The sequence below is a fragment of the Lobosporangium transversale genome, assembly GCF_002105155.1.
Source record: "Lobosporangium transversale strain NRRL 3116 chromosome Unknown BCR41scaffold_44, whole genome shotgun sequence".
NCBI classification, from domain to species: domain Eukaryota; kingdom Fungi; phylum Mortierellomycota; class Mortierellomycetes; order Mortierellales; family Mortierellaceae; genus Lobosporangium; species Lobosporangium transversale.
The window spans coordinates 341,934-364,540 of record NW_019029022.1 but is presented as its reverse complement, the minus strand read 5'-3'; the positions used below and the strand labels follow the sequence as shown (position 1 = coordinate 364,540).

The window sequence follows — 22,607 nt, the reverse complement described above, 5'->3', positions numbered from 1 at the left end:
ACTGTGATGCTGGATCCTCAATTTGCGAAAATTGACCAAAGGAGTCATCGAATCCGGAGTTGGGATCGGCTGGCACTGCCCCCTGTGCTACTGGTACTGCTGCTGCTGGCGCCTGTGTTTGTGGACGAGTTGGTCGACCTCTTCGCATGGGCTCAATCGAAGGAAGAACATCCATGGGGCGAACGACTGCAGTATTGCTGAGGATATTGGCTGTTGCTGACGACTGAGACTCTGGACCGCTAAGTGTAGATGTAGTTTCTGGGTATTTCTAAATTTGCGAGTGTATAAAAGGAAATTAGTCAATGGTACTCATAATCGCTCCAAGGACATTAGACGCCCTATTTCATCATCTACTCATACATTCTTGATAGGACATGGAAGTCCACGCAGTGCTGAAGTTGCCTTCATAACTTGGTAGATATTGGGTCTTTGTCTTGGATCCTCTTTAAGCATTGATTCTAAAGGTGCAAATAATCCCATGATAGTCAGCAATAAGTTAGATCGGTCACCTGGAGTGACATAGGCTATAGATCGACCTATTTAAAGAGGTATGAACTTACTAAACAGATCAACGAGTCCAGGCGAAAAGACAGGATACTCGGGGATCGTATATCGCACGTTGAGAATCGCAAGCTGTCCTTGTTCCTCAAATGGCGTCGTGTAGTAGCATAGTTTGTATAAGAGCACACCTAACGCCCAAATATCTATGGAGATTTTTAAAAATTTTCATAAAGAGCACACAGATATTACGGAGAATCAGAGATTGTGAGCCTCGAAGTTTCGACTTTTTTTTTTTTTTTTTTTTTTTTTTCGCCCTGTTATTGACTGTACAGCTTCTATCTGATGGTCGAGTACATAAACCCACAGATAAAAAAGTAATGTAACTTTTGACGGAATAGAGAAACAATAGCAGTCAGTCATTACCAATTTTTTCATCAATTCCCTTCCTCATGTAAAGATCTACCATCTCTGGAGCACGGTATTGCAGTGTTGTATGATTATTGATTTCTTCTTCAAGCAATTGAATGTCCTTGACATTTCTAGGGATATTGTCCCCTCGAAGAATATTGGTAGTAGCTGATCCAAAATCGCACAATTTATAATCATTGTGAGAGAGCAGAATGTTTTCGACTTTGATATCACGGTGGAGAATTGGTGGATCGGAATAATGCAAGTAAGCAACAGCCTAAGTGATAAAGAAGAATGCAAAAATGTGTGAGCATCATTATGCTAACAAAGATAATCCGCCCCTAACACAGCCCGCTTTTATGCTTTACTCATTACCTCGCAGACATTCGAAAAGATCTTGAGGATTTCAGGTTCAGTTAAACGATGCTGAAGTCTTCTGTTCATCAGATCAATTACAGGGCCACCTACCAAGAGAAGAGTAAGAGTGTTAGTTATCTGCACAAGATGACAAATGATGGTCTTGATCTATAACCAGTACCTTTCTTTTTTTCTTTTTTTTTCTTTTTCTTTTAATGCAGTTGTAATGTTCATACCTCCACAATATTCCATGAGGATCAAGACTTCATATCCACCTCCCTCAAGCTTTCCCATACATGAATCCATGTACTCGACAATGTTTTTGTGTTTTCCTAAACGCTTCTAAAAACAATAATAAAGACGAACGGTATAAATCAGCGAGCGGATCCTGTCTCGTCAAAGGTTAATTCATTAGATGAGGATCTAGTATGTTGTTCCGTACCATAGTCTCGATCTCTTTGTTGACGATAGCAAGGCGCTCTTTGTCAGCGACAGCAATACGCTTCACTACAACAGGAAAGCCGCTACCGTTAGCAAGCGTAGCAAGGTAGACATGAGCAAACCCCCCTTCCGCTATGTATTTGTCGATAACAACAGCGTAATTGCCAAGCTGAATGGCAGTCCCTGGAAGAATAGTTCCCTGAGGGGCCATCATGGGTATCCCTACGGCGTTCATGAAGGGAATAGAATCTGAGAGAAGATGGGGACGGTGAAATTCAGTGAATTAAGAAAGGTGCTAATAAGGAAGATGAGAGTAAAAAAGTACAGCGAAATGGAGAGTACAGAGAAGGAAAAGGGAATAAATGAGCCGCAGAGCGAGGAGGATGAGAAAGATGATGAAAAGAGTAATGCAGATTAAAAAAAAAAAAAAAAAAAAAAAGTCGAGATTGAAGATGACTTTTTGCATGTATTCATTGCCATTAAAGTTTAGTGCCAGCCAGGCACAAGCTGAAAGATGCACACAGACGACATTAAATTAATAAATATTTGTGCTTGTGTTTCGCTGCGTTTATTTTCTTCTTAATACATCAATACATCTCAATTGGCCAGACCCTCGGACCCTTGGATTAAAACTGACTCAAGATCTCCTCAATCTCCTTTTCATGGGCCTTCTTGACCTCTCGTCGCTTGATCTTGCCACTCGAAGTCATAAAACCATTCTTAGTCCAGTCCGAATCATCCACAATCACTCCTTGAATTGTTTCGGGCTTGGACAGACCTCCAGACTTGGCTACTGCCTTGAGTGCTTTGAGGATCTCATCATTTCTGGCCTTTTTTTTTTTTTTTTTTTTAAAAAAAAAAGAAAAAGAAAAAGAAAAGGAAATTCAGTGCCAAATAATTTAGCCAAGATTTGTAATATAATTGATTTAATGAAATCACTTACTCCTTGATGACTTGGTTCCACAACGGCAATCAGGGCAGGACTTCCGTTGTCCGCAACAATACAGATGCTCTTGATATCCTTCGAGTCACGATAAATTGCCTCACACTTCTCAAGCGCAACATACTCGCCATGCGACAACTTGACCAGGTTCTTGATACGATCTTTGATCGACAGAGTGCCATCAGCATTCATGGTACCAATATCACCTGTTTTGAACCATCCCTCGCTTGTCATCACCTTCTCTGTCTCATCATCGAGTTTATGGTAGCCTCTCATCACGGATGGACCACGGAGCCAGATCTCCCCTGTTCCGTTTTCCCCTGTATATTCTGTGTCAGGAACATCAACTAGTTTGAGCTCCAGACTGGGTGCCTAGTTTCCATGGTACGGATATTGGGCAAAGCATCATTAAAGTTTTTAGTTTCAGTCTCTTTTTTTTTTTTTTTTTTTTTTTATAACAAGGAATCACTTGATAAACCTACAGGTGGACCCACAGTTCTCAATCGATGTCCCATGGAAGGTATAGTTACGGCTGCAACGCCACAGACTTCGGTGAGACCATATCCAGAGATAACATAGCACATGACCATACTCAAGAAACGGTGTGTTTCGTCACTAATGCCAGCACCTCCTGTTAGAGCAAGACGAAGTCGTCCACCCACCAGCTCTCTTGGCTTACTAAAGGCAGCCACGTCAAGCGCCCTAGTGACAGCATTCTCCGATCCTGTTGCCTGAACAATGGCCCATTTTGCATTAAGTGCTGCAAAGAACAGCTTACGCAAGGGTAATGGCTGTTTGTTGACCTCGGCAATAATACCTTTCCTGATACGCTCCCAGATCGTGGGGACACCAGCTTAATAGACATTATGTGTTCAAAAGTTAAATTTTAAATAACACAGCTAAAATTAGGTTTCAACGTCACACAAAAAATGAAAATGATCTCATCAACAGCGTCAGCTGTTTGCTTAGTTGTGTCATAAACATACCCATCAGCGTTGGCCTGAGCGCTTTCAAGTCCCCAAGGCCTTTAGATTGTCTGCTACCTGATGTAGGCGCAACAGCGTCATCCATTAAGGTCCTGGCACGACCGAAGCCGAGGCGACATCCCTGAAATTATGGATCGTTGCATTTGAACAGAGTAAAAAGAAGAGATTTGTAGATATAAAGGTTAGTATCCAAGTAAGTTCTGACCGAAAAGATACAACACACTATTGAAGTAATACAGTTGCCACTCACCATTGAGGAGCAAAAATGCGAAATAACAAACTCTAGTACGTGTGCTAGAGGTAGATAAGACAACACGATATCTTCTTCATTGAGTTGGTCGCCCACTAAAGCAGCTGCACTTGCAATAGAGGCCATTAGGTTGCCATGAGTCAATAGTGCGCCTTTAGGCTGCCCAGTTGATCCAGATGTATACATAATGCATGCGATGTCGCCTTCATCTGGGTAGCTGGCCTTAAGTTTGTCCTTATCCTGACCAACCTTCAATTCATCGATATGTACCAATTTAAAGGAACGGTTCTGAATATTTTCAAGCTTAGTAGTAGATTCCTTCACTTCTGAATCTTGCCCACTATATATGATTGTTTTGATGTCATGGCTATCCTTCTGCATAAGGTTGCAGATGACAGGCAGAGTATTTGAATCAGCAAAAATCGCTTTAGGAGCAGACTCCTTGAGGATATGTGCGATTGATTTCTCATCCATGGAGTCGTATGCTGTCACAATAGTAATTGACTGAGAGAAAGACCCTATAGCCATTGGGAAAACAAAAAAAAAAAAAAAAAAAAAAAAAAAAAAAAAAAATTAATAGTTGATTGAAGCATGTAAATCACAGCGTGTCCTCTGTTTGATCAACAAAAGCAAACAGCTTTGACAGAATGTCCGTAACAGTGCTGTTATTCTTTTCTTGTTAAACTTTGCAGGTCCACTCTGGAATAAGGCACTACCCCTCGAAGAGCTTGAAAATTGCTTACCATGTGATGTAAGGAGCCATTCAGGACTAATCCATGCGGATTAAGCGAGACACTGTCAGCAAGAAATCGATAAAAAAATAATAATGAAACATAACACTAATGTTTTTTTTAAGCGTTACCTGGTACTGGCGAAAATCAGGATACAGTCACCCTTATCGACGCCGAGACGTTTGAGACCTAAACCAATTTGATCAGCATAGTCCTTGGCTTGACGGTATGTCATCCATTTATAATCAGAGAGTTCATAAGTCATCCACGTCTTTGGCTTTTCTTCAGGGTTGGCTGATTGCTTTTCGACCTTATGTACCTATTTTTAGCCCAGTAATTATGGATAAGCACACAATAAGTAATAGTCGTGGAAAGAAATAAAGTACATGATGATAAAAAAAAGAAAGAAATCTCCATACTTTAACGATATCTCTCCAACCCATTGAATCTTTGTCTCCAAATTTATCGGCCATGTATTCAAACAGATGGGTCATGGTTCGGCCCTTGAGCCCATCATAGAATGGGGGCCTAGGATTGTCTAGAAGGCCTTCGTTTGCCATGACATTTCGATAGACTTGCTCAGCCTCATCATATTTGAAGGCATACTTGCCATCGACAGGTCGCATATTGAACACTTTAAGTTAAGGTTAATGATGTGAAAAAATATAAATACTGGAAATAAAAGCAAAGGAAGGGAAAGTTGAAATTAAAAGTCGATGAATGAATGAATGAATGAATGAACAAGTGTGAGTGTAGACAATGGATAGTGTAAGAAGAAAAAATGAAGAGTTGGTTCTGGTTTTTTAAACACCTTTCTCATTGAGCTGGTCTTATCTAAGCCAGTGAAAGCAGTGGGAAAAACATTGCTCATCATGTCATCATCAATATAATCAGTGCCAGGCATGGTTGCTTCGAAACCCTACATCAGAGATCTTGATAAAGTTCTAAGCTTCCACCTTTTTTTTTGAGTAGCTTTGCAAGCTTCATGACAAAACAGTTCCTGTCTTTCAAAATCTATCCAATCGGCATGATCTCTTGAACGTTTGTCTTCACACTTCACAAGAGTAGAGATTAATGCCCCTTGAATAAGCTTTTATATGCTAAAGTAGGGTACATTGCAACTTGGGGTTGACTATACTAAAGCAGTTTATCAACACCCGTGATCCTCCTCTCAGGACGTAGTTGATGCCTGTCTATGTATGTCTCAAGCACACTTTTGCATGTCTTCGGCGATCTGCGGTCCTATAAATTGGCTCGACAGGATGTATATCCCTTTCAACATGCCGCTGGAAGAAGCTGAAGTGGTAAATTTAAACTGAGGTCACTTGTCTATGCCTCAGGAATTTTTTTTTTTTTTTTTTTTTTTTTTGAAAAGTCAATTTCTACTGATGAAGGAAGTATAAGCCACGAAACAGAAAAAAAGCTTTTGACCCGTTTGGGCCAATTCTGTAAAGTCATTTTCATTATCTTCAAAAGTTTTTTGTGTGGGATCGGAAGTTAAATGATCCGACGCCTATTCAATTGTAAACATCCAGTAATAAAATTCAAGGTTTCGCATGGTGCCTACCCAGAGACAGAGTACTACAGATGGCGGCTCCGATATGGAGCTTTCAAGTGGAAGTGATGGAGATCGTTCTGAGATCAATATTCAGACATCCAACAATCTTGAAGGTGATCAAATGCAACGTGGTGTCGACTTTATCGGCTTTGAATCAAGTGAGGAAAGTGAGGACGAGAACAAAGCGGGAGTGTCCGTTTTTGATTTTATCCCGCGATCCAAGGATAGTGGCAGCAACCCAACAGACTCATTACCTCATGGAAAGAAGCGCACGCGAAGTGAAGCCTCGAGCGACGATGAAGGGCCTAGTATGGGACCACCTCCAGGTTGTCCCTGGATGGGTCATCGAAAATATTCGAAAATGTCTTCGGTGCCAATGATGTTGACACAGGAGCTGAAGGACTTTGTGGAATACATCAGTCCTACCCGAGAAGAACACCAAGTTAGAAAATATGTGTACCTAATCATTCAACAGACAGTCAAGCGTCTATGGAAAGATGTAGAAGTGGTGGTATTCGGGAGCTATGAGACAAGGCTATATCTTCCGTCTAGGTAATTCCATGCCGAAGATACTGGATATTCTTATGCAAAATATGACAGCGATTTACATCTGAGGTCATCACCAACGTTTCGTATTATTTGGTCATTCGAGGCAACCTTTATCATTTACTCATTCTTTATGGCCTCTACAATACATAGCGATATGGATATTGTCCTGCTACGGGACCAAGATTTTCAGAAAAATGACTTTTATAAATTGGCGAGCTATTTACGGAGTAATGGTGTTGCAACAGATATCTCAGTGATTGCCAAAGCGAGAGTACCTATTATCAAATTCAAAGAGTCTATAAGTGGGATTGCTGTTGATGTCTCGTTCAATGCAGTCAGCGGCATTGATAGTGCCAAAGCCATAACGGTATTCTTAGAGGAAATACCTGTATTACGGCCTCTAACTATGCTGATTAAGCATTTTTTAATGATCAAGGTGCTCTTTTTTTCCACCTTTTCTTCTTAAGAAATCAACAGGGTGCTCGGCGCAAGTTGACATACAAGAACGACTAATATTTATTCTATACTGAACTTGATGATAGAACTTCAATGAGGTCTTCACAGGAGGTCTGGGTTCATATACGACGGTTATCATGATTATAAGCTTTTTACAAATGCACCCCCAGATTCAGGCAAGGAAGATGAATCCAGAAGAGAATTTGGGGGTACTTCTCATAGAGTTTTTTGAACTCTATGGCCAGTGCTTCAATTACGCACAAGTTGGCCTCTCAGTAAGGGAAGGTGGATCCTATTTCGAAAAACCGCCACCCATCAATGGACGTATGGCATACGGTCGTGGCGGCCCAGAATTGCTGCTGTCCTGCATTGATCCCAATGATCCATCTAATGACACAGCCAAGAGCTCATATCAGCTGAGAAAGATCAGGGAACTTTTTGTGGGTGCATTTGCTAGCTTAACTAATGCCGTACAACGTCGAAACCGTGAGCTCTTTATGGACCGCGATGACCATAAGAAAAGCGGACGATCGACGCATGTGCGGTTTGATGAGCACAATCGGGTTGCAGCTGATTCTTTAGAGAAATCATCGGGCCTTCATCATAGTAAAGAGGTGTCACTCATCAAAGATGTCTTTACGATACCGAAAAGCGTACTTTTACATCGTCGACATATAGAGGATGTTTTCTATCGCGGCGAGTTTCAGAAGCTATTTAATGACCCTCCAGGCATACAGGGACTGGATAAAATGGAGGAAGAAGAGAGGCTGTTGGATCAAGGCGGGATGGATGTAGAGGGAATTATGGAGACTGAGGAGCGTATATTGTTCAAAGGACAAGGAGAAAAATTCGCAGTAGAAGATATGGAGTGCGCTATCTTTTTAGAAGCAAAACCCATCAAGCAGGACAAGCCGAACATGTCAGTCCGGCAGATACTTAGTGAGCCTTTGGAACAATTCAAGAAGTTGTCGACCAACGACAAGTACGAGGTGGAGAAGTTTATTGGATTGAAACATGAGCTTATGCACCGAATCGCTCGCAAGATGATTGACGAGACTGAGAAAAAGGAGAATAGAGAATTGAGTCTTTCAGAACGAGAAGAGATATTCAAAAAGGCTCGGCAATCATTAAATTCTCGTTTGGAGGCAGCAGATCTGAAAAAGGGTCGGTTTTTGGAGAAAATCAGGTCTGACAGGGCGCAAATCATCCAAGCAGTCAGTCAATACTCGCGAATCCCTCTTAGCACTACGGCTCTAACTCCTGTCAAGACTGCTTCCACCATCCATACAAGGAGCAACAACGAACGGAGAGGAGAAAGTATGAATGATGCCATGAGAGACATTGAATATGTATCTTCAGAAGATTCCGATGATGAAGGGGAAGCAGGGCAGTACTTTGACAACTTGATGAAAGAAGGCGCAAAAGAATATGGGCATAATGATGGCGATGATGAGCATAGCATTGAAGACACTCGAAGTGACCATTCCTCTATTGATGTAGCGGGACACCGGAATCCTGCTAATGTCAACGCATCTGCAGATTCTATCCAACTTCCACAACTTGTTTCAGTACCAAAACCAGCGCAGCACAATAACAACAGCCCCCGGAGTGAGCAACTTGCCAAGAGCAAATCAAAAAACTTTATAATCTGGTAGGCAAATCGTTGGAATGGCCATTCTCCTCCATGTATAGTATGAAACATTAAGATAATCCAAGGCAATAAATGATTAACATCCTCCTCAGATTTTTTCTATGCTTTGATTATACGCTATTGTAATTGACGATTTGAGATAAAATAGAATGAAGCCATCAGCGTACGAAAGTATTGACTATATTGCTTGAGAGAGATCGTGAGCCGCTGACCGTACTTGAAATGTAGCCCCGTAGTCCAGAGTTTTACAAGCATACATCAGTTTTAATTCTTGCATATTTCTTTCTTTGAGAATTTCAAAGTGGGGACACAAACAATCATTGGGATCTGGCACATTGAGACAGATACAGAATGTCGCACGGCTGGATCTTTTTCCTTTGATAACCATTCCTCCTATTCTAGATACTAATGGGCTGTGGTCCTCTCAAAGACAAGGGATCCCTGGGCAACTTCTTGCACCTCGTAGTCATCTTCACCTAGGAAGAAACAATGAAATAAAAACGTCCTCAAATTTAGACGAAACGTGCACGCGCTTCAGATACTGTTCTTTCTCCCCAGTTTCATCGAATTGTCCTTCAATCAATACTTCCACTCTACTTGATTCATGACATGGACCCATCTGAAGAGCCCATTCACGTCATCATAAGATTGCCCTACCCGCGTCCTGAAGGGTTTGTTGATACTCCGGTAGGCCAGAGACATTGATCCAGAATGAATGACAGAAAAGCTTTACTTTCGAATTCAAGTATTCAATAATAGCCATTTCATTCTCTCAATTTGCAGGTGCGATGGACTGAGGCAATGGAGAAGACACTATGGCAAATCATTGGACAGACAAAGCCGTCTTTAGTAGATTGTAAGAATAGTACTTCGTATATTTTGCTTTTTTATCACAAGTCTTACAAGATTCCTTCATATGCACTGCACCCATTCTAGGGAATGCTGTATCTCGGCAGCTTGGCAATATACCAGTGCACTTTTTGATCAGACACGCAGCATCTTTATATCAGAACCAACTTCAGGATCTACATCGTATTGGAGAACTACAAGATTCGACAGGACAATTGCAATCCACCTTTCGACAGACCACGCGGGGGGCTATTGGACCAGGCGCTCCGGCCTTGTCGTTTGATGGCACCCCAACTGCACAGCAACATTCACTTAGCTCTCAAGGTGCATTGAAACAGACAGAAAGCCCACGACCTAATGTGACAAGTCCTAATATGGCCCAGCCTGCAGGGAAGGAAATACATGGTGCTATAGGCAGCAAAACACAGGCGAGTCCATCACTCTCAGACAGTATTTCCGCCTTTCCTTCTTCTATGCGACCGGCCTCCATGTCCTCATCAGCCTCCACTATTCGCCCTGTTCAACCTTCCTCTCCTTCACCATCTATACGAAGTGCAGCTACCGCAGAAACCAATATGTACAACTCAGGGGCTCTTTCAAAGAGAGGTATATCACAATCCCGATCATCTAGAGGATCACAACTTTTGGGTACAGCGTCCGAAAGGCGAATACAGAACGCACTATCAACAATCTCAACGTCTCCAAGGGAGGGAGCCCTATTAACAGAAGCAAGCCAACGCATCACAGAGCCAGCGCATCCCTTCCACCAGGCCACGATCTCGGCCTCTGTACGTCATAGTAATATTTTGAGCCCAAGCGCGAGGATATCTTCTGGATCGCATGATCAAGGGAGTTTGCCAGCATTTCAGGAACATGAGCGATCATCAACTGTATCTTCTGTATCAACTCCTTATTCACAGAGCAATAGCACTTCTCAGATATTTGAAGAAACATCATTCTTCAATCAATTATCATCAACTGACTCTATTTCAAGAGGTCAGCAACAACGTACTCATGATGTAAAGCATGATGAGCTGGCCAGCGGGGAAGCCTTTCAACAACTACCATTTCGACAAAATGAGGGCACTTATGGACTTGGATTCATGCATCATGCTCCATATTTCAGTGGGGATAATAATGAGTCAAATGCTGACGAGGACGATGGTAATGAGAGCAGTCATACGGATGATGATGCTGATAGCACTATTCAAGATGAATCCGGTTCTATAAGTGAGCAGATTAAGCAGCTTCATTTAGAAGATGTGCTGGCATTCTTGCCAAGCGGCGGAGCTTCAGCATCCAGTATTTTGCAAAAGAAGCCTTTGGAGCAAATAGACAATATCTATCAAAGGAGGACTGCTTCAGGTAACAATATGCTCTTCCACTTAGATGATGAACTAGCGAACCTTGGCACTAGAGCTTTAGAAGAGATTATGGGGCATGATGGAGAAGATGAAGATGACCACAGAGTTCAAGGTATTCGATTTAAAGAAACGGTTATACCGAACCGAGTAAGGGCACAAGGTCGCGATGGTAAGTGGGTTTGGACCTTGAGCTTGCTATACTTGTATTTCTGCTTGGGAACCAATATCAAAAAGTGAATATTAATTATAATGATGGTGATAATAATAATTAGGAGATTCTACGACTAAGATAAAGACAAGCCCTGAACGATCGGGTCCGAATTCTCGGAAATCGAGCGCACAGAACTCGGTCGGGTCGTCATTTAGCGATCTTTCAGGTAGAGTTTGGTTTTTGCAGAGATTTATCAATTTTGTTTCCAACAAGTAACGCCTATATACTTATAAAAGCTTGATATCGAATACATCGGCAGATTCATCCGTCACTCAGTCAGCTATGGAAGATGCATATCTGTCTGGGTACAATAATTCAAAGATGTAAGACTAAATGTCTACTCATGAATCGAAAACAGTGTTAGTGATATTATCATTCATCTAACAACATCTCTTTTCTGAAGATCCTTATTCATGCAAAGCTCTAGACGAAATTAGAGTAAAATAAGCCACGATTTTTTTTACGTCAAGATCTACATATTTGAATTCATGCACTTCATCAGATCATCGCCAGGAATTGTACCGCGTTTCAATCGCGTCAGCTTTATATAGTATTATTCTTATACTCATCGTCATATAGAACAATGAACAACATACCTTTCACCTTTCATTATACAGCAGACTCGGACCCATTTCAAAGTTCAGCCTCTCAAGAGAAAAGTTCCCTCAAGCGGAAGAGCTCTTATGAAGATATTTCGCCATTGGTCATGAAGACCCGGTCTGGTATTGGATTAGAACAGGAGATTGTTTATGGTACCGTTGACTAGTTAAAGGAACGATGAACTGAATGAGCACAAGCATCGTTTGATGCCCTCGTACATAATCATGACATTTGATAAATTTTTACGTATAACATGCTATTTTAATTTTTAATTGCCCTTTATTTGCTGATACAGATCGGACAATGACATTGATGATGCAGGGACAAAAGCGACTATTAGAGGAAGAAAAACAAAGAGAGCAAGAAGAACGGCAAAAATTACTGCAACAGCAGCAAGCACAACATCAACAACTAAACACCACTAAAGAGAGCTCTAGTGAAGCGATGCGACGCCTCTTCATGTTTAACAAAGAGAATGCACAGACACCCTCATCCAACCAAGCACAGTCCTTTCAATCTTTGAATCCTGTGCAACCCTCAGCAATGACATTTGCAGACTGCACAGGAGAAATTAATGGCTGTGAAACGAGCAGAATTCCGGGAATGTGCGAGCGATATCAAGCTGTGATTCGATCGTGCACGTTCTGTCAGCGGCTGCAATGCCAGTTCTGTATAATCCAATGTGCGACCTGTCTGGAGCCGTCATGTCGTGCTTGTTGTATTGCAAGGTAACAAGGAAAAGGCCCTCTCCTTCATTGTTATTTTTGTCTATCTAAACGTGTTATCAACATCTTCAACTATTCTAAATATTGAGGATCCTTGGTGCCGCTTGATTTTGATAGCTATGACAAACCTGAGGTTGAATACTATTGCTATGGATGTCGACGTTAAGACTGTTGGTTGTGTACCCCAAGATGAGATATACAAATGATCAAAATAGCCCCTTTCCGATGGCAGCCTTCATGGATCAGAATTTTTATCGCTATATACCCAATCATACTCATGTCCATGGAAAAAATAGCATTTTTCGCTGTGCACATGTGCTTTGTTCAGAAATAAACTTTTTCTTAACCATGCTTCTCCTTTTTTCAATCCTTGTCTTTTTTTTTGCTTTGTTTTCCAACCATGAACCATCGACAACGCCTTGCCTCGCTACCTCAACTACGCAATCCTTGGTTGTTTCAACACTTCGATCTAACAAATATCAATCGTAAGGATATATTTTCTTCTCAGGCTATGGTTTCCATACAGAATCCTAGGCTTCAAGAACATCAAGACCACGGACATACACCGTGCCTTGATCCGCAATTTGTACGGGCGTCAGACCCTCTGTTTGTAACGAGCATGAGCAACATCCCACCAAATAATGCGTTGCCATGTGTCTCTCAGACTCCTATGGCATTAGTAGCTGAAATGACAATTACAAACGCTCCAAAATCTGTTGCCGCAACAACCTCGTCTCAAGACCAAACCATAGGCTCAGATCCTACAAGCCCTATTCTGACTGAAAAACCGATCCTCACATTGGCCCCAGCTTTGGATACTGGCAGACCATTAACTTCCGGTTTCAGTCTATCAACATGGCAGCCTTGTAGCATTCCGTCATATCTTCGACCTTATGTGTCCAATGAAGCTCAGCTCAAAAACAATGCAACCGACACGAAAATATCCAATAGTGGCAATAGCAATAGCAGTATTACTTCTCCGTCTCTCTCCACAACTTTATTCTCTCAATCAAGAGAGCTTCGATTCCTTTTGGACAAGATTTCATCCTTCGATGCAGTTCTAGAGAACATGCAACGTTGTTCTACAGATTTTGAGAAAAGATTAGCCACAGATAGTCGTTCTGTGATGGAGAAACTAGTTTCGACTCTAGAGCCCAAAGTGGTAGAAAAAGTCTCTCTGATACTTGATCATGCATACGAAGATCTCGCACATGTTGTACAGAAATGCATAAGTGATACCCTCAAGGGAAAACAAGATCAAAATGTTCAAGGAGGATTTGAGAAATGTTTACAAGACATGGCGCAAACTGTAAAAGCGATGCAGAAACATGTTTGTGACTTACAGAATGAGCGTACTGCACTATGTGCCGATTTTATGGTTTGGAAGTCAACCATTGAGGAGACATTACAGAGAGAGATGAAGGAGCTGAAAGCAATGGCTACGCTCCAGCCGCAAATGCTTTCTTTAATAGCAGAAGTATGACATCTGTTCTTTTTTTTTATTTATTTCGATTATTTGCACTGTTCAATTGATGATGGTTTCTTTTTCTTTTTTTCTTTTTCTTTCTTTCTTTCTTTCTTTCTTTTTTTTTTTTACAAAGCAAAATCAAACTCTTAAGAATGGTTCGCATAAACTTCAAGCTATGGCTATAGCGGGGTGTAGTACAGTGCCTGATTATTATAACGATTTGGATCGACAAGGCCATGAGAGGCTAGAAACGGAGGTAAATAGTCAACATGATACCGAGGAGGCTTCTAATGTCCAAGGTCGATATCCTTATTACAGTAGGCATGAATGCACTCCCGACCGAACTTTAAGCCTCAGGCCAACAATACAGGCGGAATCGCAAACGTCCAATTATCAAATGCCAACATCGTTTCCTAAAGAATCATACGAGAAAACTCGTGAATGCGACATGCGGCAAGTCAACGAATCACGAAACGTTATCATGGATAGAGTAACCAGCAATGTCACCTGTGTGTTCAATAATGCTGAGAATGGCGACAATACTGAAGTCACCAGTACACGGGATAAGTGTGTCACGATGATATCCGTCGATGAGGTTCATACTGCTGTATCCGATTCTATAATGAAACATTCTCGAAAAAGGAAAAACATCAATCTTCGGCAGGCAAGTTTATCAGGAACTGTCTCACCGTGCCCAAGGGAACAACAGAGAGATAGTAACAACAAAGCTGAAGAGTTAGGTACACCGACTGACGTCAAAGACGAGAGCATGGATATTTTAGAAGAGCCACTTTTGACGCGCCGGAAGCGGGTTTGTAACTTTTTTCATTTCTAAGCGAGAAAAGAGCTCACTCACTCTGGAGATATGAGCGTGTTGAATACTGATACATCATCATTGACTTGACTTTTGTTTTTTTTATAGAAAATGCATCGGCTTGAGAACTCTCATGTCGATTTAGAATGGCTCAAACGGCGCTCATAATGTCCTTGGACTTTGATATGATTGATGCAAAGGTTCATGGCATCGCTTAAGAAAAGTTGATTTAAATTACATGTGACCTCAGCGGAACCACACTTTGGAGAGATATTACTAGAATAACACAGTAGGAGATGAGAAATATAAATTGCACAATCGTCCTCTCCATCACTCATTCCTTGAATGTACTTTTTTTTTTTTTTTTTTTTTTTTTTTTTTTATCGTCTTCCTTATAGAGTCCTCGCCAGAAAGTCATGAACTGGATATATTTTAAAATACTCAATTTGAATTATTATTTGCAAAAATACAATTTACGTACGAAGCTTGAAAAGCACAATAGAAAAAAAAAAAATTCCCAAAATTCTTGATGTCCAAAAATGGAAGCATTCTATTCAATTTAAATGCCTGAAAAATATATCCAGTTCATGACTTTCTGGCGAGGACTCTAGTATAATACGTGGGAGAGTAGCTGTGGCTATAGTTCGCCCCATTAAAACGAGACAGTTCATCTAGACCAAGGGGATACTCATTTATTCTATCTAGAGAAAGTACATTATAAAACAGTACAAGCAATGTTAGCTATAGATTGAAGTTGAAGTTGTTAGTGTATGTGAGGAGGTGAGAGATAAATGTCGTGAAATAGGAGAGAAAGAGAGAGAGAGAGGCAGAGTGTATTTATAGGTGTACGAAACAAAAAGGCTGATGAATTTACCACAAATTTGCTTTCAATGTGATATTTCGGCAACTCGAAACAAAAGGACAACAACAAGCTTTTATTTTTTTTATTTCAAGTATTGTTTATAGCCCTTCTCATCCAGCCTTCGCCATGACTATCAACAAGTCCCTAGGATAGATGCTCAACGCGTCGGTGCGTTAGGCTCGTCACCAGCCTGTGTAGCTTATGTGCATTGCACTGACGCTCACTGACAGGCTGGATCCAAACCCGAGATACCGAAAGAACCTTTGTTGAGTCCAGGAGGAGGAGAGTCATCAAGCCGACAACAGCAATAGGATTTAGTCTACTACAAATATTACTAGGTCCTGAAAGGCCTTCGTCTTAAAAACCTGCTAATGTATTTTTTGTTCTTTTTACAATATCCTTGGTCTAGATGAAGTATTCCGTTTTTAATGGGACAGGCTACATGGACTACATGTAGACTCCATTTCATTTAGTCATGATCCCATATATTTTTAATCTAGAAACGATGGTTGAATTGGTTTGGTGGTGTCTCATTACGTGACGGACTTGTAACAACAAGCGAGTCAATTAGTTGCCAGTACACTCGAGAGTATTCAAAAAAATATAAAGGATCGCGATCAATTGAAACGGACTATGCACGCTGCTCACTTTTCAAATCGCAAATCTCAGTGATTGACCTCCATTATGTCTTTTAGCGTTGCATTTGAACATCTGAACTTGACGAAGTTGCGTACGTGTATATAAGAGACATGCGTTATTTGCCAAAGTGGACGCGTATTCCTTTCTCGATAATGTCACTGACAAGGTATTCGAGGCATGCCAATCACAAAATCTCGAAAAAGTGGATACGGCACATGCGGCCCCAGTTCGATCGCTTAGAGTTATGGATAGACTGGAGTCGCTTCTTTAGGGGGAATAAGCGGTGAAGTTGGCAGAAATGTGGTCAAAGATGTTACACGTTACTTTTCGTGATGATTTTGTGAGGATATTTCCAAGGACACTCGCAAGCCATCTGCTTCAAGTGGTCCTTTAGGATAACACAATCTTAAAAGATATGGTTCCGAATAATGGGCCCTTCCTTCTTTCATACTCAACTGTCGAGGAAACTTGTGTTAAGTAATCGGGGGCCTTCGAAGTCCCTGCTCCTGATAAAGACAGAATAACTGTGCCTATCACCATAAATAGTCAACAGTATAGCACCGTTGATCTAGGTGCAACAATCTCTTTGGCAAAGTACTTTTAGAAAAAGATATCCGTTATGGACGAGTACCAGATGAATCTATAGTAATGATAGAAAAAGAGTCCAATACAAAAGTATGTTATTACTTGTGGTAAAAGTCCAGTTGGCCAGCAATAATAGATCTGAAGATTGACTATTATGACTTTATCATAGGATTTTGTGGCCATGCTTGTGCGGAAGCCGCATTTTCTTCTCCCGGCAAGGAGGAAGGAGAGAGGTTGAATGTTTTGAATAGCCTTTGCCTTAGTCGTATCCCACATTGTTCTGTAGTAAATTTGTATCGCATATCCTTTTAATAGGAGATCCGGACTCTGAATCTTAGAGGCATTCCAGCGGATTAAGGTCCGTGTGATATCTGCTATATTGGAGAGGGATCAAAGGAAACAGGGAAAAATAAGGTTCTCAAATGCTTTGCACATCTGAGGATGGTAGCTTTCTCTTTACTCCATCCTTGCCTATTCGGTTTCTCCACAAAAGGATGTTGGAAAAGGGTGATCCTCTGACGAACTAAAGTCATCCGGATGATCATTTGCCATGTTAGAAAAACGACATTCTTTATGGGCATTTACATGTCAGTACATGATTGAGTAATCAAGCATCCCGCCACGCGTCGTCGAAAATGTGAGCAGGTGGCACAACCATTCGTCTTTACACAGGCGCTCAACTTTCCCTAGCCAGACATGATCATGGGAGATAAATCGTTTCTGCATATTTTGTCTTCTTTCTCCCAGCCCGCCATTTTTTTTTTTTTTTTTTTTTGGTTTTTCTAGATTTTCTCTTCTCTTTTTTTTCTTTTCTTTTCTCTTCTCTTCTTTTCTACTCTCCTTACGCTCTTTTTTTTTTTCTTCCTCTTCTTTTCATTCCTTTTCCTTTGGAGATCAATTCTGCATTTCAGGAACGACCTAATCACATTCACCATGCCATTGTTGGGAATTAGAGAACGTGTTGGAAAATCGAGTGTGTGGAAGAGATTTTCCGAATTCATCCAACGAGGCAATATCATTGACCTTGGTGTGGTACGTAATACAACATTAATATACTGCAGCCAACTCGTAAAAAGCAACCACCCCCTGAACGTCATGTTTGATATTTATGTACGTTATGTCTTAAATAGGGTCTTGTCATTGGAGGTGCTTTCTCAAAGGTCCTTACAAGCTTCGTTGATGATATTTTGAGTCCTCCTCTCGGTCTAGTCATCTCAGGTATGTGAATTGTACAGTAACTGTCGTCCTTATTCATTCCCCAGCATCGACATTACCGGTGTTACCACTTTTTTTTTTTTTAAAAAAAAAAAAAAACCATACTGATGATATACAATGCAATTGCTTAAATAGGCCATAATTTGGAGAATTGGTTCATTGTTATCAGACCTGGAAAAACTCCTGGCAAGAAATACAACACCATTGAAGATGCTCAGGAAGATGGAGCCGTTACTGAAAACGTCGGTCGTTTCCTTCAAACAGTGCTCAACTTTCTCTTGGTCGCTATTACACTGTTTATCATCGTCATGGCTGTTCACTCGTTTAGAGAATACCGTAAGAAGGGTAAATTAAGTGAGAATGGAGAGGTCGATGCGACAAAACCTGAGCCTACCCCTGCTTCTGGAGCCACGCGTACTTGTCCCTGGTGTGATGCCAATGTTCCGATCAAGGCTGTCAAATGCATGTACTGCACCAGTTTCTTGCATGAAAAGGTTCCGGCTGCACTCTTGAATAAGCAGCCTCAAGAATCTTTGATTGAGTTGGATGGATAAAGAAAAAAAGTTACCAGATGTACATAGTCTATTTCAATTGATAAAATCACTCAGCCTCTCTAAATTCCCGAGCATTGAGTCCCGACGTGGCTTTAAAATTCAACCTGAGTCCTGTGACTCTAGTTAGAGAAAATAGGGCAACATGAACTTGTTGACCTCTACCATTGAACCATATAATTTCATCTAGTTTCATCCACGTTCCCCCGCCCATGGAATTTCCAAAAATCAATGTGTCATCTAAAGCGGACATCGAATACATTTCGGAGATTTTGCTCAAAGCATGTTATGACCGCCTATCAACAAAATATGGCACTATGGGCGACCCTAAGAAAATTCAAATTGTCCATGGAATATTTGACCAAGTAAATTAAGCCTTGGTCTTTTTTTTTTTTTTTTTTTTTTTACACCAAAGAAACATTACAATAAACATTATCAACTGTCACTCGATTTTATTTTATTTCATTTTATTTTTTTCTTAATCTTTGATTTACAGTGAGCATTCAAAGTACAGTAGTAACAACAACGACAACAGCAAGGTATACTCAAGTTTCTTCTCAACATTTGGTTTCCATAACTTTTCTTTAAAAAAAAAAAAAAAAAAAAAATCTTAGTGGGTCCAGGATGTAATGCGCATGGCAAGCGCCAATATTGATATCAATGGGATACCATATGATCAAGCTCTCATTAATGAAGGTATTCATCATTTTCTTAAGAGGTTACTCATCTAGGAGTGAGGAAAGTGCCCAAGCTGACCTGAAATGACTTTGTTGTTTTTATACATGTATATATATCTTAGAGTTTGAGCCATTGGACGAGTCACTGAAGCGAAAATTACAGATGCAACAGCTCAAAGTTGGAGAGTTGAGACTCAGGGTGGCAGAGCGAAGGAAACGTGTTCCTGAACAAGTCAAAATGTTGTTGGATGATGCTATCAGACGACAATCAGCTCTGGCCGACAGAATTGAGTTTGAACCAAAGGAAGGCGCAAAGGATAACAGTGTAGCTGATCCAACAGAAGAATTCGAAAAGGGTATTTATTATGGGCTTAATTATTGAACGAACCCATAGACTGTGACGATCGTATTGATTGGGATACTAGAGTTAACTTGATTTTTTTTTTTTTTTTTTTTTTTTTTTTTAAAAAAGCTATGTTCGAGAGACCAGACTTGGTCACTCAAGAATATTCCTCCAGTATGGCGTTGCTAAGTGATTTGCGCAAAGTAAGTTTTTTTTTTTTTTGCTAATGGCTATAGTTGATCAACAATCGCATACCGTTGATCTTTGAAGCCTTTCATCATTTTCTAACTTTTTTGTTTTATCTTTTTTGCTTGTTTTTGTTTTGCAATATTTATAGACAGTCTCCTCAAACATCAGTCGACTGGAGGGTGCACAGGCAGTCATCGATGAGATCTTGCCCGAAGCCAATTGAATACCATAAAGCCTTTCTTGTAGCATGTCAAATTGTACATTATATAATAAAAGATTTTCACATTGTATTTTTTTTTTTTCTTTGGTTGTGTTGTTGTTAGTTATAATAGTTGGTTATAATAGTTGTTTATGGTTGCTATGTTACATGGAGATCCTTTTTTTTGTAGTCAATAATCAACAATCATTATAGATATAGAGGCTTCTTTGATTCAAAATCTTCACGACTCTACATTTCCTCTGCATTCACCATCACCAACGTCGCTACCACTTATTGGTTATCCGAGATTGCATATTTACTATAAAGTTCACCAGCCGAGAAGACAATTTGAAGAAGATTGAAATTAGCTACTGATCGCTCACAAGAATCTGCACAAAATGAAATGAAATGAGATAAAAAAAAAAAAAAAAAGTTGATATTTTCAATCTAGTTTATACTTACGCCTTTAGTTCCCTCAGTTCTTCTTCCTTCTTTGCCATGCTTACTCTCTTGGTGACCTTGTTAGCCTGATAATAAAGGACGATCAGGTACCGCCCCATGATATTGAATCCTTGAAGATGTTCATAGGCTGTTTTGGCGTCAAAAATATCTTCATAGACCACAAATGCTGTTCCCTTAGTGTCATTGGCGTTTCCAACACGGATCTGACGGATAGCTCCATATTTTCCAAAGATATCATACATTTCCTCAGTTGTGATCTTGAAAGGAAGATTGCTAAAATAGTAAAAAAAAAAAAAAAAAAAAATAAGACAGGAGTTCTTGATCGGTACGAAACATGACAAGTGGTATAAAAGTACTAACGAAAACTGGAAAAATCGGTATTTACCGGACAAACAGGATTCTGTTGACCTCCGGAGGCAAGCGAACCTATTGGTAAGTGAAAAACAATGTAATTTTATGAATATTTTTGTCCCTGTCCTTTTTTCAGTTCCATGGGAAGAGATGAGTAAATGGGTGGGTGTTCTTTTTTGAAGTAATTCTTTCTTTGCATATGTCTCATCTGATGAAAGAATCATACATTTGTCCTGTTGTTCATGTCCTTGTGACGTCTTAAGAGATGGAGGGGGAAAGAGGGGCAAAACGGGTGAGGAAGAAAAAGAAAAAGAAAAAAAAAGAAGGAAAAAGGGCCTAGGTTTTTTTTTTAAAGATTGCCCATCGAAGGAGCAAACGACCGCGCCAAATCTGCTATGCCAATCAACCAAAAAAGGCAACTGAGATAAACAAACGAAACCTCAGCCACATTTTCAGTTAAATTGCTTCCCATTTCCTCTAACCTGCTAAAAAAAAAAAAAAAAAAAAACTGTAATAAGCAGTTTTTCCCCTTTTTTCTTTTTCCTTTCACTTCATTCTTTATCAACTGATATCCATTAGCACATGTATACTACTCGGAGTATATCCTCCGCCTTCATACGGACTCCATGCTCTCTTCAATTTTCACAAAAACCCTATCCAGGACTAGTTTGTCCTCAACTTGACTTTACCCGACGTTCACTTGTCTCAAGTCTCCGACGTCTGGAGACAACGTCTTTAATTGCTTTATCTTTCAGGTCATTGCCTCGACAACAATGTCCCTTCCAGCGTCAACAGAAGCGCGCACTAGGCTTCTTGGGCACCCTAAAAGCTGTTTTTAAAGAGTATGCCTTCGTATATGATTAGTCAAAGTAGGTAACTCTACGACTCTCAACCAGACCATTCAAAATAGGATTCACTCATCATCATATTTAGGCCCTCACCCCCAAAGCCACCCAAGATAATACCCAAGGAAACAAGGATTTTAGGACGATTACGCGTGGATGAGTTCGGGTGGATGGCAAATAAGGACGACCCTGTAATGAAGAAGAGTGTTTTTTTCGTTTCTTTTTCTTTTACAAGGTTTATCTACAAGTGGGTCATAGTTACCAACTTCTTTTTTTTTTTTTTTTTTTTTTTTTTTTCCTTCAAACTGAACGTGCTTAGGATCTTCGTAAATACATTGAAGCTGAGAATACGTAAGTGATTTGCTATGCGAATCATTATTCGTGACAAGATTCCAGTATTTGCCTTCAGTCATTATGCTAATGTAAAAGAAAAAGAAAAGAACTACTGACCAACAATTCATTTGATTGTTTATTGTCATGTTCAGATACGCACAGGAGCACTTTGCTGTCGAAGCGGCTGCGATTCACCTTTTGAACAGAGAGATGAAACAAGTATTACGGACAAAAAAGATTTCAGCACCGTTGACAACAGTTGTGCGTGGATTTGAATATTATACCAAAACGAATCGTCATGGAATCGTTTACTGCAGAAGGAAGAAGGCTCCAATGGCAAAAGAGGTATGTTACCCCCTCCTACAATCCACAAAGATGATAGGCTTATGGATCGTTGGTGATATCAGAAATTCATCTCAATTACTTTATTTTATTTTATTTTATTTTATTTTATTTTATTTTATTTTATTTTATTTTATTTTATTTTATTTTAT

The 22,607-nt window shown here is 40.3% G+C and overlaps 8 protein-coding genes across 8 annotated transcripts; 5 read left to right on the top strand and 3 right to left on the bottom strand.

Moving 5' to 3' along the window:
* Nucleotides 1-354: 354 nt before the first annotated feature.
* On the bottom strand, nt 355-1,921 carry BCR41DRAFT_311286 (kinase-like domain-containing protein; the record flags this gene model as incomplete). Its single annotated transcript, XM_022021026.1, has 6 exons — nt 355-458; nt 561-704; nt 925-1,186; nt 1,285-1,373; nt 1,503-1,608; nt 1,709-1,921. The coding sequence occupies 6 exons, from the start codon at nt 1,919-1,921 to the stop codon at nt 355-357; spliced, it is 918 nt and encodes a 305-aa protein (XP_021877753.1).
* Nucleotides 1,922-2,333: 412 nt separating this feature from the next.
* BCR41DRAFT_373940 (hypothetical protein) lies at nt 2,334-5,243 on the bottom strand (the record flags this gene model as incomplete). The annotated part of the gene is made up of 8 exons (XM_022026828.1): nt 2,334-2,537; nt 2,651-3,022; nt 3,133-3,503; nt 3,637-3,757; nt 3,887-4,390; nt 4,630-4,681; nt 4,749-4,936; nt 5,037-5,243. The coding sequence occupies 8 exons, from the start codon at nt 5,241-5,243 to the stop codon at nt 2,334-2,336; spliced, it is 2,019 nt and encodes a 672-aa protein (XP_021877752.1).
* Nucleotides 5,244-6,080: 837 nt separating this feature from the next.
* Nucleotides 6,081-9,278, top strand: BCR41DRAFT_326931 (hypothetical protein). Its single transcript, XM_022021638.1, has 4 exons — nt 6,081-6,727; nt 6,875-7,160; nt 7,267-8,831; nt 8,924-9,278. Coding segments are annotated over exons 1-4 (2,406 nt in total). The 5' UTR covers nt 6,081-6,173; the 3' UTR covers nt 8,925-9,278.
* A 60-nt stretch (nt 9,279-9,338) lies between these two features.
* BCR41DRAFT_166676 (hypothetical protein) lies at nt 9,339-11,710 on the top strand. The gene is made up of 5 exons (XM_022019682.1): nt 9,339-9,518; nt 9,615-9,687; nt 9,768-11,213; nt 11,317-11,421; nt 11,515-11,710. Exons 1-5 carry the CDS (start codon nt 9,441-9,443, stop codon nt 11,580-11,582), a joined length of 1,770 nt encoding a protein of 589 aa, XP_021877750.1. The 5' UTR covers nt 9,339-9,440; the 3' UTR covers nt 11,583-11,710.
* A 236-nt stretch (nt 11,711-11,946) lies between these two features.
* BCR41DRAFT_360757 (hypothetical protein) lies at nt 11,947-12,770 on the top strand. The gene has a single exon (XM_022025419.1). It carries the CDS (start codon nt 12,159-12,161, stop codon nt 12,585-12,587), a length of 429 nt encoding a protein of 142 aa, XP_021877749.1. The 5' UTR covers nt 11,947-12,158; the 3' UTR covers nt 12,588-12,770.
* Nucleotides 12,771-17,794: 5,024 nt separating this feature from the next.
* Nucleotides 17,795-18,771, top strand: BCR41DRAFT_389154 (large-conductance mechanosensitive channel). The gene is made up of 3 exons (XM_022028094.1): nt 17,795-17,980; nt 18,079-18,166; nt 18,299-18,771. The coding sequence occupies exons 1-3, from the start codon at nt 17,882-17,884 to the stop codon at nt 18,715-18,717; spliced, it is 606 nt and encodes a 201-aa protein (XP_021877748.1). The 5' UTR covers nt 17,795-17,881; the 3' UTR covers nt 18,718-18,771.
* Nucleotides 18,772-19,343: 572 nt separating this feature from the next.
* BCR41DRAFT_373935 (hypothetical protein) lies at nt 19,344-20,146 on the top strand (the record flags this gene model as incomplete). Its single annotated transcript, XM_022026827.1, has 4 exons — nt 19,344-19,410; nt 19,514-19,747; nt 19,864-19,937; nt 20,072-20,146. The coding sequence occupies 4 exons, from the start codon at nt 19,344-19,346 to the stop codon at nt 20,144-20,146; spliced, it is 450 nt and encodes a 149-aa protein (XP_021877747.1).
* Nucleotides 20,147-20,204: 58 nt separating this feature from the next.
* On the bottom strand, nt 20,205-21,297 carry BCR41DRAFT_340696 (hypothetical protein). Its single transcript, XM_022022205.1, has 4 exons — nt 21,162-21,297; nt 20,970-21,010; nt 20,585-20,857; nt 20,205-20,441 (listed from the first exon to the last, which is right to left on the bottom strand). The coding sequence occupies exons 1-4, from the start codon at nt 21,177-21,179 to the stop codon at nt 20,414-20,416; spliced, it is 360 nt and encodes a 119-aa protein (XP_021877746.1). The 5' UTR covers nt 21,180-21,297; the 3' UTR covers nt 20,205-20,413.
* Between the last annotated feature and the right edge of the window lie 1,310 nt (nt 21,298-22,607).

Bases quoted from the DNA above. Each gene is read 5' to 3' on its own strand.
- BCR41DRAFT_166676 (XM_022019682.1), top strand. From the start codon at position 9,441: ATGGACCCATCTGAAGAGCCCATTCACGTCATCATAAGATTGCCCTAC. The intron at 9,519-9,614 runs GTAGGCCAGAGA...CTCAATTTGCAG, and splicing joins AAGGGTTTGTTGATACTCCG to GTGCGATGGACTGAGGCAAT. The intron at 11,214-11,316 runs GTAAGTGGGTTT...AATAATAATTAG, and splicing joins AAGGGCACAAGGTCGCGATG to GAGATTCTACGACTAAGATA.
- BCR41DRAFT_389154 (XM_022028094.1), top strand. From the start codon at position 17,882: ATGCCATTGTTGGGAATTAGAGAACGTGTTGGAAAATCGAGTGTGTGG. The intron at 17,981-18,078 runs GTACGTAATACA...TGTCTTAAATAG, and splicing joins ATATCATTGACCTTGGTGTG to GGTCTTGTCATTGGAGGTGC. The intron at 18,167-18,298 runs GTATGTGAATTG...TTGCTTAAATAG, and splicing joins TCTCGGTCTAGTCATCTCAG to GCCATAATTTGGAGAATTGG.
- BCR41DRAFT_340696 (XM_022022205.1), bottom strand. The intron at 20,858-20,969 runs GTAAATACCGAT...TTACTATTTTAG, and splicing joins AACAGAATCCTGTTTGTCCG to CAATCTTCCTTTCAAGATCA. The intron at 20,442-20,584 runs GTAAGTATAAAC...TGAACTTTATAG, and splicing joins GAACTGAGGGAACTAAAGGC to TAAATATGCAATCTCGGATA.
- BCR41DRAFT_326931 (XM_022021638.1), top strand. From the start codon at position 6,174: ATGGTGCCTACCCAGAGACAGAGTACTACAGATGGCGGCTCCGATATG. The intron at 6,728-6,874 runs GTAATTCCATGC...TACAATACATAG, and splicing joins AGGCTATATCTTCCGTCTAG to CGATATGGATATTGTCCTGC. The intron at 7,161-7,266 runs GTGCTCTTTTTT...ACTTGATGATAG, and splicing joins AGCATTTTTTAATGATCAAG to AACTTCAATGAGGTCTTCAC.
- BCR41DRAFT_360757 (XM_022025419.1), top strand. From the start codon at position 12,159: ATGACATTGATGATGCAGGGACAAAAGCGACTATTAGAGGAAGAAAAA.